At 35.5% G+C, this 15,729-nt stretch overlaps 1 protein-coding gene across 1 annotated transcript; it reads right to left on the reverse strand.

Moving 5' to 3' along the window:
• Window positions 1–372: 372 nt before the first annotated feature.
• Window positions 373–11,271, reverse strand: LOC131042142 (protein argonaute PNH1). The gene is made up of 22 exons (XM_057975466.2): window positions 10,142–11,271; window positions 9,838–10,046; window positions 9,095–9,262; window positions 8,705–8,838; window positions 8,421–8,530; window positions 6,506–6,612; window positions 6,094–6,232; window positions 5,864–5,980; window positions 5,402–5,509; window positions 5,198–5,269; window positions 4,905–5,027; window positions 4,614–4,773; window positions 4,272–4,393; window positions 3,913–4,050; window positions 3,492–3,634; window positions 3,050–3,112; window positions 2,902–2,965; window positions 2,654–2,789; window positions 2,504–2,577; window positions 2,316–2,410; window positions 1,165–1,196; window positions 373–999 (listed from the first exon to the last, which is right to left on the reverse strand). The coding sequence occupies exons 1-22, from the start codon at window positions 10,340–10,342 to the stop codon at window positions 773–775; spliced, it is 2,742 nt and encodes a 913-aa protein (XP_057831449.2). The 5' UTR covers window positions 10,343–11,271; the 3' UTR covers window positions 373–772.
• Window positions 11,272–15,729: the final 4,458 nt, after the last annotated feature.

Below are 15,729 nucleotides of genomic sequence, written 5' to 3' on the forward strand. Positions count from 1 at the left end.
CTTACACTTTTAGATCTATAAACATGCATGACATGCAACATTCATGACTAGTATTTGACAAGTTTAAAGTTAAAGACTATTACAATTTTAAAATCTTAAATTTTTTATTAACATCATCTAAAGATATATACTACTTTAACTGAGAATAGTATAGTTCTAAGTCAAATAATTCATTAATGTAAAACATCAACATAGTAGGTATGTGTTGTTAACTCAATTCGTATATTTAACTATCAAAATTTGATTAACCCATTACCTTATTCTAACTGAGAAGTTCATTCTTCCTTAATTAAAAACTTCTACCATGCCATGTACTTAAAAAAACTCTAATCAACAATTTTCAAATTAAAATGCAATTTCCTACACCTCAAATATTTTCAATACAATTACTATTTACATTAAACTGTCCACAGCTGAACAAATACATTATAATGGCATCTCAAGAAAGCAAACGCCCTGAGATCCCTGTTAAAAAGTGTTTCAATTGAAAATACACCCTCTTTCCATTAAAAAAAGAGAAGATGAAGATGAGAGATGACACGTTCCCAATTTCTGAAATTTGAGACTCAAGCGGGGCCACCCCTGCAAGAATGGTACAGTTCCTCTGCTAGAGGCCAAAGCCCGCATGAATCCCCTCAAATGAATGAGGCCATGGAAAAGGGCTCTGTCATGGGAAAGGGCGCGTGATTATTACGAAATGTGTAGATCCATGAGTGCACCGGCGCTCTAAAATACAACAGATAGTTACAGTGGGTAAAGACAATAACATAGATCAGCAATAAAACATAACTTTCTTCACATTATCCTTGAGTGCAGGCAACTGCCGAACGCCCACCCGTGTACCATTGCCATTACTATTATTGCGGCTCCCACCTTTACCATTGCCGTGGGCATTGCCATTGCCTGTTCCAGTGGACAATGATCCATTGTCTGACATGTCTGGTTCCATGTAATAGCGCGCTCTAAATGCAGCCAAGTGTGCATAGTATGCTGGTGGAACTGCATTGCACAGCTTTCTCTAATTACTATCCAGTAGTAAGTAGCTCACGGCCTTAAACGTGCCGCCACGCTTATATCACGTCAACGAAAGGAAGTAAAAGAATAAAGCGTAAGGAAGGTAAGCAAAGCAAAGCATTATGCTCTGCCTTGAATTCTGACACATACCTATAGAAACAGAGCGGGTGCAGCGCGCATACCTGAAAGCATGCGATACAAGTAAGCGACCAAAATAAAGTTAACACTAGCACTCTGCACGCCTACCCAAATCCCTACTTTTCTTTTTCATCATTTTCCACGTAACACTTTAGTTTACGCTAAGCAAATGGAGAAAAAGAAAAAGAAAAAGGAAAACTTTTTTTGCTAATTGAATAACACTTTAGTAAAGATTCAAGCCCACTGCTTAATAAGGTTTATACCATTTTCCATTCTTCTCGAGGTATTTGCAGTATGCTTTATGTGTTCTTTTTAAAGTAAATCTGGGAGAGAAAACGCTTTTGAATATACTTAATGTGGATAACAATGGCTTGGCCTCAGTAATAATACCTGTACCGAGGCCTTTAGTCAGGTGAGGTGTAAAAGAAGTAGGGGCCTACTTTGGGACATGCAGCTCCTCAAATTGCATTCATTATAATAATTACTAAAAGCAATAATTTTAAAGAGTACGAGATTTTGATTCTTCTCTCAAAAGGAATTCGCCATCACTTTCGGTCTCAATTTTGAGAACTTGACAAGTGATTTATAATTGGATATGACTTGTATACATATCCCAAAAAAATGAAATCCTCGGGACCTTACTTGGAAATCCAATAATATGGTGGTATTTATAACACATCTCAATGAAATGTCTAGTAGACCACGCAAAGTTTGTAGCAATTAATTTTGTAGTAGCAAATGTAGTGGAGGATTGTGTCAATCAATGATATGTCTAGTAGACCACGCAAGTTTGTAGCTTTTAATTTTGTGGTAGCATATATAGTGGAGGATTGAGTTAATTAAGGCCCCACGTTAAGGCCCACATCAATGGTTGAGTTACGCAAAAGTTGTAGTACTCAATAAGGGCTCAGGATTCTATGTCTCTGAAAATCAAGTTTGTAGACAAAAAGTTATAAACGTTGGGCTTCCTGCAACGATTAGTTCAAGACAGTCAAATCGCACACACCCCACACAAAAAAATGGAAGAAGAGTTCTCATGATGTAAACTATCAGCGGGGCCAAACCAACAGAATAGATGGCATAGAAGCTGCCACAGAAGAAAATAAGTAAAAAAAACAAATTTCCAGTCAAAGTTTTTTATCTTTTGAATGGAGACTACGTACGTGTAACAGAGATTATTTGTCAATGACTGCATCCCATCAGCTGTGAAATTGTTTTCATCCCAAAGAACATGGTAATGAGCAGGTCTGCTTGTTCCCTGAGAAGCAAACAATTTATAGGCCATCGTCAGTTGCTTGTACACAGACTACAGACTAAAGATGATTCATTATAATTTAAGTCCAGTATATACCTGAATACCGGCATGGCTGCATAGATAAAAATCAAATTCATTTGGATGACAAATTTTGGTGTCCACCACGGTGCCTGGCAGTGTAACGTGTCAACTATTTTAAAACAAAAATTATAAACATAAAAAGAAAAAAAATTGTCTTTCCCTTACCTGGTAAGATGTTTCCACTCCTATCAATGGTGTTCCTGTTCTTATGGTTGTTAGCAAATAACCTTGTATGGTGACGCTTTTGTACAACCACAAATGTTACAGGGGGCTGATAATTTGGCTCAAGTGATGCACAAGCCTGGAAAACATACTTAGATAAATCAGGTCAATTACAGGTAGCTAGAGGTAAGAATGGTTACTAACTTACTACTACTTTCAAAAAGGGTATTCATACCCAACAGAATATTCACCTTGCGGATGGCATCTAACTCGTAGAGAAGTACTTGATAAAACTGGCAGTCACTAACACCATCTCTGTTGACAGATGTAAGTCACGTTATGTTCAGGTGAAAATTGAGATAGTTTGTTCCTACTGATAACAACAAAATCACTAATTACCTGTAAAATATAATTCTAGCAGGCTTCTGCCCTGTTGCCTTCCGAAAGGAAATTAGGAGCTCCCTGCAACCACCATATTAAATACGTTTTTGTTACTCTGCTTAAGAAGAAAAGATAATGTAATGTCTTCTATGGATGTAATTCTGATGGTCGAAAAAGTCTGCCATCCCCCCCTCCTCTATCTCTCTCTCTCACACACACGGGCGCTATTTTTTCAGTACAATCAAAGGTGTTTAAACATTGCAGAAGAGAATAAATTCATAGTCACTGAATCCAACAAACCAATTGGCACTAATTCAAAATTTTCTACACCTTAGGTATGATGTCAATTGTCTATTTAAAATATTGAAATGTTATGATCTATTTACAAATGGACACAACTATTGGTAGACTCTACTACATCCTTTAAGCTCGAGGGATGGAGAAGCAAAAGAATACATACTTTATCATGCCCCCAGTCACAGTGCCTCTCACAGGATCCTGCCAGGTCTTAAACAGATCTTGAATCAATTCTTGCCGGTGTGCTTGAGCACAAACCAAACCTGCATACTTTGTGACTTCAGGCCAATCTTGAGAAGCAACAACCTGAAAGTTCAAGAATAAGGAAAAATTAAACATGACAGAAACTTCACAGTTATCTTCATTACAATCCAATGATCCATTACAAAGAACAAATTGTCCACACCACCACCTATCAAGGAATGCCAGAACTACAACACCTATCTATGCCTACAGATAAAATCATCTACTCTATTTTTCACGACATATATAAATTCTTAATTCAATTGTATTCCACAATTTTGGCCTCAAAATATCAAATAATAGAAGGATAATATCAACTAATAGAAGGATATTAGATTTACAGCTGCTATAGAAGGACTGGATTCCTCTCCATTCTCTGGATGAGTAACATCTGCCCCAAAAATTATGGTTGGTATATCACTCACTAAAGGTATCCTCCAGCTGAGAGCATCCAAAAGCACAGTGTTTCTTCCACCCACCTGCAGCACACATATAAAACAGCATACAGTTACCATAATCCAAAGGCAACACACTGAATTATGAATAGTAGCATAACTCCCAGCTCTCTAAAATGGATCAATACTCTGTTTGCAAAACCAAAAGCCGCATACATTGAAGTATTACGAAAATGCATCAAACTGACCCTGGCCACTAGAGTGCTACATGTGCTTTTACAACTGTACTTAATTGCAAAGCTTACCTTTACATTAATCTTTAGAGAGACGTTAGCCAGGTACTGTCTGCTTATTTTGAAAACATGCTTTGTCAAACAGCACTGAGATATTATGCCAAGATCTGTTTCACATATTCTTTTCAAATCTCCTGCATTCATGCCAGCATCAAGGTATCCATGGTAAAATGCTGTCAGGGCTACGGTTTGTCTACTCAAACAATCCAGTGTTCCACAGTGTCACAAACACAATTAGAAGTGAACAAATTAAAGAGCTCTGTGTGCACTTAACAAAGATTCTGTATAACTAATTGGGGGCTGAATTTAATAATCCAAATGCATGGACGGTAGTGAATTTAGAATAATACCCACCATACAATGAGCCATTGTTGTCAGGCAATATGACTATGAGTAGCTCCAATTCTTTGCCTCTGAGCCTGTTCATTGCCTCTTTGTAAACATTTTTTAAAGCCCTATCCACCTGTTCAGGCCGTGCACTGTAGATTGGAATTACAGGTTCCAGGTTGAACACCTGCAATAAAAAGTCAAAAATAGATAAATTTCCATTACAATGCTTCACTATAAGATTGTATCAACTAGAAAACAACTATGTGAGTTTGAAAAAAATATTAAACAAACAACTCAGTTACTGCATATTCCTACCATGCCAGAGATTTGGCACATTTGAGCCAGCTCATGACAAAACCCACGAGCAACACTCTCTTGAACACTTCGTGAAAAGTTAATGCAAGCCCAGTGGTTAACTGTTCCTCCATTCACCATTTTCTGTTTTATTTAGTATTATGCAAATATTATTAGCAAAACTTGTTCATCTCTTTATAATACATTGAGCTACTATTTCTTTTATCTAATACAGTCTATTCTCCCTGTTGTTAATCAATCAAGCTGGATACTGTAAATACAATCTAATCATTTGAGCAAGCAATGCTATTTACCTTATTCATCATGTTCCACTGACCAACTTGAGGTAGGCATACTTTTTCCTTGCCAGTATCATGATATTTCAACTACACATGGAAATTAATACATTACATAGAAACCAAAGTATTATAAAAAGTGACTGTTTAACACAATCAAAATATATCAAAATATATACCCATCGTGCAAGTTTCAAAAAATACAAAGAATGAGGTTTTTACCCATGGAGCAGGGAGGATTCGAGCTTCTACAGAGGCAAGCTTGTCACTAATTTTTATTCCAAATTCCTTGGCATAAGGATCTTGATCATAATCATTATGGGAAACAGTCTGCACAAAAACACTTTACACCTCAGAATCTCAGATACCCATTGAATCCAAAGACATTATGTTGGCCACATTAATAAGATCTCAGGGTCTATCCCTTGTTCAAAATTAATAGGGCAACCAACACCTTATCATGAGCATATTTTCAGTGGATGAGTCTGTGTATGAAGAAACAAACACACATACACCCCTCCCACAACCGAGATCCACCCCAGCCCATCCCCCCAACACACTTTGTAATACCCAATATCATTACATCAACAAACAAAAAAATTGAAATTAACAACTGCCAAGCAACACAGCTGGAAAAATTTAACCAAAGACGATCTACTTATTTGATTCTTAAAAGATGGAAACCTGTAAGATGTCCATTTCCCTTTCTTGGGGCCGCTGACATGTAACTTTCAACAGATTAGTAATTTGTTTCTCATTCAACCGCTTTGAATATCTCTGCCCTTCCACAATCTTGCAAGCCTGTGTATTTCCATAGAAGTTGAAGTTAATACTTAAATAATGGGTAGCAAGCTATTAATTGCATATATTTGTTGAAATAACTAGGTTGGTTTAACTGTAATGTAAAGCTCTACCTCCATTGGCAGATAATTTGCCTTTTGTGTATTTCCAACTTGAAGGCATGGAAGGTGGGTATGCTGAATTTTAAAGCCATACATTTCTTGGAAATACTCCACTATTGATTTCATTGTTGATTTCTCATCCACAGGGAACCTTTTCAAACCAAAATAATTTGGATTTCAGTCAAATCTGGTTTGGAAAACATATCATTTCAAAGAAAATAACATACATTCTCATTTTGGTGCAAATTCCAACCATAAATGAGTAAGTACTGAATCCCTCTATAGACTAAAACAAAGATCTTAAACAATGGGTATAAACATGAAATAGCTAGGATAGATAATAAAAGAGCTGTTAACACATGATCTATAGAATAGATACAAGTGCAACAAAATGTTCAAGTTTAAAATATTATAAGAACCCTACCTTAGCTCCCGGGTGGGTTGTGATGTCAATCCAGAAATGCGGTACTTTCTACGCACATTTACCCTATGTGTCACTTCTACTTTTACACCTCGCAATGCCTTTTTAATCTTAAAAACACAAGTCCACACAGTTACCAAAACCCATCAGTTCGCCGATTGGTTGAATAAAAAAATTTAAAGCACAAAATCGAAAAGCTTCAAATTTAACAATTTATACGCAAAAATAAACCTTATATAATTTCCCTAATAACTATCTGTCTTAAATAGAAAATGTGAATTGTTTGATGGTGGCAACACAATAAACATGAGGTAAAGCAAACATGAAAATTGGCTTCTGATGCTTCAAGAGAGTTTGCACCTTCAGCATTAAAGGAATTCATCTTAAAAGTATTCCCAATAAGTTGCACTTGTGAGCATACCAATTTTCGAAGGCAGCATCAATATCCATAGGGATAAATTTGATTTGCATGGATATCTGGTAAACATATAAGAATTGGGGGATGCAGTGGGAGATAATCTTTCTTCATGCAGTGTACTTTGCAAGAGGTGATTAAGGATCATTGAATATAACCAAGAGAACTAAACTTGTCATTGCACTGAGGGCACTGATATAAGTTTCAAATGACGAGCATCATTAGTATATTTGATGTATTTTGTTGAATTTTACTGTAATAATCTCTAAAACTTTCTCATGTGTTTCTTGTGGGTAGAAGACCTAAAGCATTGAATAGAAATAAGTAAAGGCAGCAAATGTTTGGTTCAAAAAAGTCATGAAGCTTCAAGTAATTGGGGTAAGGTCTGGTAAGCATTTGGATTTATATCATCCATGCTTTAATTCACAATTAGAACTACATAAAAGGTTTATGTATCAAGTGTTGGAATATGCTAGCGGTGCCCCAATTGCACCCAACAGGAGTCGAACATGGTGGGCTCTTTGAGTTGTGACTTCCAACCCAATGAGCAAGCTCAATTTTGAAATAGAAACGATTATTTAAATGTTTACCATGGCCTTCATTTGTGATTACCATGACCCCAAACATGGAATGTTTCTTTGGAGAAAATGTATCCTTCTCTAACTATAGATTATAAGATTTAACACCTCTCTTAGCATTTTCTTTATAATCATTAAGTAACTCTCCACTTGTTGTGTTTAATTGGGAGCCAACTATATAAGCATCTTTTTCTACACTTCAAATTTATCCATTAATTTGTTTGGTTCAACCATTCTTTGCTTCATTTGTCATATTCCATTTTTGTCATGAAACATAAATTCCTTTTATAATATTTAGTGAAATTCCCAGTAATTGAACCCTTGTTAACAAACAAACAATAATATCGAAGCTTGACATCAGAAATGTAGGTAGCTTTCTGTTGGCTGACATGTGAGAGTCCTATCGGACAATGTTATAATGGTTATACAAAACAGCCAATGGCAGACAATGTATTTATGGTCAGGCATTGAAGGATCATTGAAATTTGAAACAACTTCATAAGATGATGCTTTTTTTAAATCAATGATTTAGGCTCAATTAGCTTTAAATTGCAAAATGATCGATTGCCTTTTAGAGTGACCTTGTTTAAACGATGAAACCAACGTGATCATACATCTAGATTGGTAAGATGTCTATGTAATATCAAAGTCCATGAACTCATTCAAATTGACCACCATCTTCAAGTATTTAATGACATTGGAAGGTCACTGAAGAATATTCAGAGCAAGAAGTGAATTTTTGAATAAGCCCTTTCAAACCACAAGGAGAAATCTCTAAACAGTGATTAATGTCATCATTATCATAGTTTGATATTTATAAATTATTGCATCCAGCATATGAACCCAGGAAAATATGATTGATCAACTATGTGAAAAAAAAAAAATCATCAGAACTAACGAACATGTTCAAGGTGTGGAAGAATACCTTTATGCGATCAGCATCAGACAATGGCCTTGTTACCACATCCTTATTTAAAATTTTTGCAACAAAATCAATCACGGGGAGTGGCTCAATAAATGCAGTTGAAGACATATCTGCCAAAATGGTAGGAATGCATATGAAAATTAAATTGCCATCCAAAAACGTTAAAAAAAATTCCAAGACTGGTACAAGTGTAGTACAGCAGCTTAAATGCAATTGATGAACAGAGCTGTGGTTGATGTATGTTAATTGTATGTAGCTCAAACTTGGATGTCGAAAAGAAGTACCTATATTAAGGGACAGGCCCATCTGAGTTGGCCTGATACTTTGATAAAACCCACGCCAAGTTTCCAAACCCTCACCCAGGGGTTGCCGTCTCCCCAAACCAGGGGAATAAAATGACCTTCCAACAGGACAATACCTAAAATTTCACATCCACATGAACCTTCAGGCTATCGCATATATACATCAATAAAAGCGCAGAGCCTCCAATCATATGAAAATACAGACATACATGTCCACCCCCACTGCAAGTATATGTATATAGCCAATACATATGACGCATAACAGATGTATTTGTATTTGTGTATAGCATATATTACTGAAATGAATGAATGTTTGAATAAATAAGCAAAAATGTCAAATAAAGGAGTTTGAAAACCAAAATATACGCCTACCTGTGAGTTGACAATTCCCTCAATACGATATCGAGCACCTGCAGAGCTTCCTGAGGAGCGTCTGCTTGTCTACCGGCTAGAAACTGCCCTAAATGATGCAAATCTGCTCGAGCTGCAAACTTTATAACCACCTTGAATTTTCTATCCTTAGACGCTCTTTCTTTGTTACTGCACAAAAGGCAAAAAGCTTGATTATTACACTTTTTGTTCTAAAGAAACCTAAGTTGAGGACACAACCCCATAGGATTGAACTCAAAAATACGTTATAATCTAGACATATATTTTTAGAGGCCAGCAAAAGTTGTGCCCCAGTGATATTATTCCATTATGTAGGAATATGCAGATCAAAGGACCTGAAAGCGTAGCTTTCTTCTAACAAGCATTACTGGTGAAATGCAGCTTCTCAGTGAATTGCGACTTAAAAGATACAGTAGCGCTGTTTTTCAAGCTGTTAAAATATCAACAAAGTAGAAGTTTTATTTGCGAGGATATTTATCAGCAGCCACGTTGCTAATGAGGATCAAACATGGTGATTGTGTGTTGTGATACACTAATTAAGTGGACTGCTAGAAAGAAAGAAACCCCCAATGCAGCTTTAACGATTAGTTGGTTGAGTTCAAAATACTCAGCGTTAGACAAAAAGGATTCGACATTTCGAAGCTACCAGATATTTAGGAGGTCTATTTTGAGTATATACGTTATACCCATTGATCTGGGAGTTCCAAGAAAGAAACAAAATTTACCTGTTAGCACATATTCCATCATCCTCGTCTGCAAGAGTCACAGTAAATTCTTTAGACTTAAAGGGCAGCAAACCAGCGGTGTAAAGACTCTTCCGCCCATCATAAACGGGAAGCCGTCTCCCCAACTCTGTATCTCTGTAAAGCTTAACCAGCTGCCCCATTATGGCTCTGTTCACGCCTCTAGATGTCACCTCCGGCGTAATACACACCTGAACAAACAAACCAGCAATTCTTCTTAAACCAGTATAACGTTATAGCATATTTTGCATTGAAAAAACTCTATTTGTAAGCAATTATGGCGTACGTCATATTGATGGAGATCCTTGTTAGGCAGCTCGGCAAGGAAGTGATTTGCTTTGACGAGGCATTTTATACCAGCCTGACCAAGCCCCGGTCGCAGAGGAAACCGCAAGGCTTTTGTGGATTGAGGAGGAGTTGCAGGAGCTGGAGGACTTTCCCCTTTAACACTTCCCCCTCCTCCATTCGCCCTTCGCCTTCTAGGCATGATTTCTCCTCTCTTTCTACTCTCCACTATTACCAGTAGCTAAAGAAAACCAAGTATTTTTTCTGTGGGATTTCTTCAGCCCCTTCAAACCCACATCTGTGCTCAAAGTTGAAGGCCAGAGAAGGTAAAACTGAATAAGCCCATTACACACACGGAGACACTAGAAGACAATGGTGCCTGCAAGCGCAGCATAGGATGAAAACACGTAGTGTAGAGAAACGCCTGGCCTCGGCGTGGAGGCGCTCACATGAAAAGGGGCAGGCATTTAAGAAATGAATACTTCATCTTGCGCATGCTCGCTCCTATTAATTTCCGCTCATTATTTATACCACATGCAAGTTAATTATTAATATTAAGGACTATTAATATATTATATATATATATATTGCCCTCTGACTCGGGCAGCGCAGACTTTGGATATGGAAAGAATGAAAAAAACCAGCACCCCACCTAGGAAAATTAAATGCGGTGACAAAGCGAGGAAAAGAAGAATAATCGGAAGTAGCAGCAGTACATACATCCATCCAGTTACTTTTACATAGTCATCATTATCATTCATTGCCCTTTCACATTGCGTGGCAAATCCATTTATTGCGATTTTGAGTAATGATAACGATAATCATTATTTTGGGTATGAGGGATAATCCAATCCCCATCCCCTTCTCCCCCAAACCCAGTCTTCGGACCAGATTTGACGCCTGTCCCACCCGTTTTTAAAGATTTTCCTCTCAGAGAACCGTTTATTATTCAAACTTGAGGATCAGAATATTTGAGTGCGCAGCCAAAAAGTATATACATATCCAGTACAAAAATAGCTTTAAAATTGACAGTCTTTAGAGTTATTTAAGGATGCAAAGATCAATAAAATGACTAGTTTTTTATCAAGATTCATAAGAGAAAATCTGATAGAAATATACCTATTTATATCAAATAAAAACAATCTTAAAATTGATGATTTTCATGAATTAATTGAATTAATTGAAGATACAAAGATCAACAGGAAGGCTATGATCAAGATTCATAATAGAAGATCTGGTATGAGAATATCCACACCTATCAAAAAAAACAGCTTAAATTTTGACAGGCTTCATAAGTTATTTGAAGATGCAAAGATTTGACATCATATCTAGTAAAAACAGCTTAAATATTGATAGGCTTTGCAAGTCATTAGAAGATCTAATAAGAAGATATCCATACCAAATAAAAAAGACTTTAAAATTGACAGCTTTCATGAATTATTTGAAGATGCAAAGATCAATGGGAAGGCTATAATCAAAATTCATAATAGAAAATTGACATGAGGATATTCATACTTTGTAAAAATAGCTTAAATATTGACAGACTTCACAAAACAAAACAGTTATGATATCTATATATCTAATAAACTAACAGCTTAAATATTAACCGGCTTCACAAATTATTTGAAGATGCAAAGATCAAGAAAAAATCTAGAATAAGAAATCCCACAGTTGAATATGATTCTGTCATTAAAATCTTTGATCCATTTAGCATTATCAAACCCTTGATTTGAAATACTTATTAATCCATAACAAATATTTTAGTCCCTGCAAAATGTCGTTACCAAATTCAGTATGCAGAGAAAGGTATTTAATTTATTAATGAGAGGGGAATAGAGGACGTCAAATCTCATGATCCGTGCCTGCTCATGCTGCCATTCACTGCCTGCCTCATCTGCTGCTGCTGCGCTGCTAACGTACTCCCATTTTCTCGCCACCAATATATAAAATAGTGGGCCCCGCCATCCCCCCCGCGTGCAGCTTCTCTTTTCTTTTCTTCTACACACCGTCCTACTTTGCCGCGGCGCTCATCAGAAAAATAAAAACAGCTTTCGACGGTGACGGCGACAACTCCAAACTCACACACAGACCAAACTCAGATACCACCTTCCTTAAATATCAATAATGCTTAACCGTCCCTTCTCCTCTGCCAGTATCGATATATGGCAACATTTCCATGTATCTGTATATTTTTGTTTTCAATATAAACTTGATTTTTATACATGTATTTCCCTTTGCATTCCCCATGTGGCGTGGCGTGGCAATGCAATTGATACGAAACAACTTTTGGTGTTTCACCACGCGCAGTCAAGCGCCGGCTTCCACCGCATGCCTCTGCCTCTGCCTCTGTCGCCTTCAACATCTCTTTTGCCCTTACGTTTCTGCGTGCACAGCATAACTATCGTGCAAGTCGGCCGCGATCCGGAAAAGGTGCGGAGTTCTAGAGCGTTGTGGCCGTCGGATGGAGAAGCGAGATTTGGATGAAATACACGGTTTTTTCCCCACTGTATGTTTTGTGGCGGCTTTGCCGTGAGGGTGTGTGTGATCACCATGATGATGGGTCATCATATCTCTTCTCCTCCTCCTAGTGCGTTATGATTGTGATGCATGAATATCAATACGAATGACCCAAACTATAAGTGAGTCTCATACGAGCAGAGGTTTTAGTCTAAGAAATATGATTGTACTTTGTGGTCTTCCTTCGAGGACAAATGATGACGAGAACGAAATTTTCACTTGTGTCGTGACTCGCACCGCCCAAAAGTTGAGGGAAGCATTCAACATCATTATTATTATTATTACACCTTGGAACGTAGAGACTCCCCACCGTTCTCTCCACACATCTCACAAATAATTGTTTAATAATTATTATGTTGAGAGGCATGGCATTTCATGTTAAATAGTGGAAATAATTCTCTTTTTGGGAAGAATGTTGAAGTGAAATTCAAATTCAATATCAGGTAATTTGGATAAAGGACTCTATGGTACATGGAATAGTTATAGGATACGATTTTCTTGTACAAAGTTAATTAGTTTAAAGATGGGATTTTCATGATTATTTCGTTGTTAACAAACATAATTCAAGATTCTCTTGTACAAAGCTATTTAGTTTAAGGACGGGATTCTCTTTTACAAAGCTTTTTAGTTTAAGGACATGGTTATTTAGCCAGGATTCTCTTTTGCAAAGCTATTTAGCTTAAGGACAGGATTCTCTTATACATGGCTATTTAGTTGTTGATAAATAGGATTGAGGATTCTCTTGTACAAAGCTATTTAGCTTAAGGACAAGATTCTCTTATACATGACTATTTCGTTGTACAAAGCTATTTATTCAAAGGACGAGATTCTATTATACATGACAATTTCGTTGTACAAAGCTATTTAGTTTAAGTAGAGAATCCATTTATACGTGGCTATTTAGTTGTTGATAAATAGGATGCAAGATTCTCTTGTACAAAGCTACTTAGCTTAAGGATGTGATTCTCTTATACATGGATATTTAATTGTGGACAAATAGGATTATCTTGTACATGGCAATTAAGATGAAGGACAATTTCTAATTTAGATATATGCTACCTAATATTGTTGTAATATGTTATATAAGGATAAAGATGTCAACCTCTGTCTAATATAATTGTTTCCATTAAATGCAATTAAAATAGATTTTAAATAGGTAAAAAAATATCCTTGAAGAAATTAAAATTTATGTATCTATGTAATAAATAAAATGGTTAAAATAAATAAATTTTTAAAAATTAAGATTTATGTGTTTAAATTAAAAAGATAGTGTATAATTCACAAATGAAAGATAATAATTCTTGAGTAAATTAAAAGTATTAAAAGTTGTGTATACATATGTATGTGTTGTTGAAATGTGGCAACTGATCAGCAAAGTACTGTACACTCAGCACGTATCCTCGCCGGGGTTCGGGGCCGGGTCGGGCCTCGGGCAGGGGTTCGGGGCCGGCAGCCCCCGAGAAAGCGGGGGTTCGGGGGTGGCAGCCCCCGAGAAAAAAAAAATTGCCGTTTTTTTGTTGATGAAAACCAACATTGTAATAAAACCCTAAAAAAGGCCGACTTTGTTTGTTGCCCTAAAAACGCATGTTATAAGCGGCTGGGATGCTTAAGGCATTGGAAGGTTGATGTACCTTTTTTGGTGGATAATAAGAAAGATTGGACGGCTGTGTATGGTGGACGTAACCCATCCTGGGTGAACCACGTTAAATCTCTGTGTTATCTGTGTCCTGTTTTATTTCTTTATCTTTTGTATTTAAATCTGCATATAATTGTTAGTTCATATTTGCTTCGGATCTGCTTGAAACCCTAACATGTGTGTGTATTTGTTTGGTACTTTTCAAATAGATATATCTTTAAAAACTAAAAGTAAAAAAAAAATACAAATATGATCTCACATGTTTAGTTGTTGACATAAAAGATTCCCTTGTACATGACTATTAAGATGAAGGATGATTTTTAATTTAGATATATGCTACCTAGTATTGTTGTAAAATTTTATGTAAGAATAAAGATGTCAATATTTGTCTAATATAATTGTTTTCATTAAATACAATTAAATCTGTACCATATATATTTCAAGGTTATAATAGCATATATATTAGATTCAATGATTATATGATAATGTTATATTATAGTATAATAAATATATATATTTATAAGTATATATGAATAAAATAAAATAAAATATTATCAAGTTAAAATATAAATAATACATTTCTTAACTAAAATGAAATACTTAGAGATTGATTTTTGTTGGTATTTTTTAATAGATGTATTTAGATATGTATATTCATTATTTTTTATAAAAATTATATTTTTAATAATTTAAGTTAATTAAACAAATAAAAATGAAAGTGAATAATTAATATAGATTAACAACTATGGGATAGATAGTATTAATAATATATAAAAATAAAATGTGAGATGAAGATATTTAGTTCTAAAATTGATGATGAAGAAATGATGATAAGGATGTTTTGAATTGATTTGCTATCTCCACAAACTTAATATCATCAAACTATTGAAAATTTTGAAGTATGAACATTTTGAAAAATGTTTTTTGTCAATCTCAAGCATCTTAGGATCTATACCAATCAATGTGGACTAAATCTAGTGTGTATAAACAATTTATGCCACAAAGTATTAATATATTACAATGTGTGTCTTAAACCATGTTTTCATAGTCTTCAGAATAGTTGAACTTGTCACGGTGATGTCTAAACATCATTTAAGAATTTTATATCTCAATAGGTGAATGGGTTCTCCCAAATCAAAACCCATTTGGTATGTTGAATTGATGATAATGAGTAATATCAAAGATAATATACATAAATAAATAAGCAACATGCATGCATATGTGATTTTGATTCTTTATTACTTTAAAAATTGAAGTGCATTCTAAGTGTTCTCTCATATGAAATTAAGTGAACATTGAAAATCTTTAAATACGATAACAACTCAACATGTCACATATCACACATCAAGTCAAATCAAACCACTTGTAGAAAGGATGAGAAACTTTAAATTTAAATGAACCAAATCAATCTCATGCCACTAAAAAATGAAACATCA

Source organism: Cryptomeria japonica, chromosome 9 (genome assembly GCF_030272615.1).
Source record: "Cryptomeria japonica chromosome 9, Sugi_1.0, whole genome shotgun sequence".
Classification (NCBI taxonomy): Eukaryota; Viridiplantae; Streptophyta; class Pinopsida; order Cupressales; family Cupressaceae; genus Cryptomeria; species Cryptomeria japonica.

What these genes read in the sequence shown, in the direction of transcription:
- LOC131042142 (XM_057975466.2), bottom strand. Translation starts at nt 10,342, where the DNA reads ATGCCTAGAAGGCGAAGGGCGAATGGAGGAGGGGGAAGTGTTAAAGGG. An exon ending in CAACAATGGCTCATTGTATG is followed by an intron (nt 4,394 to 4,613) that starts GTGGGTATTATT and finishes GCATGAATGCAG; the next exon opens with GAGATTTGAAAAGAATATGT. An exon ending in GCAGCCATGCCGGTATTCAG is followed by an intron (nt 2,411 to 2,503) that starts GTATATACTGGA and finishes TTTGCTTCTCAG; the next exon opens with GGAACAAGCAGACCTGCTCA.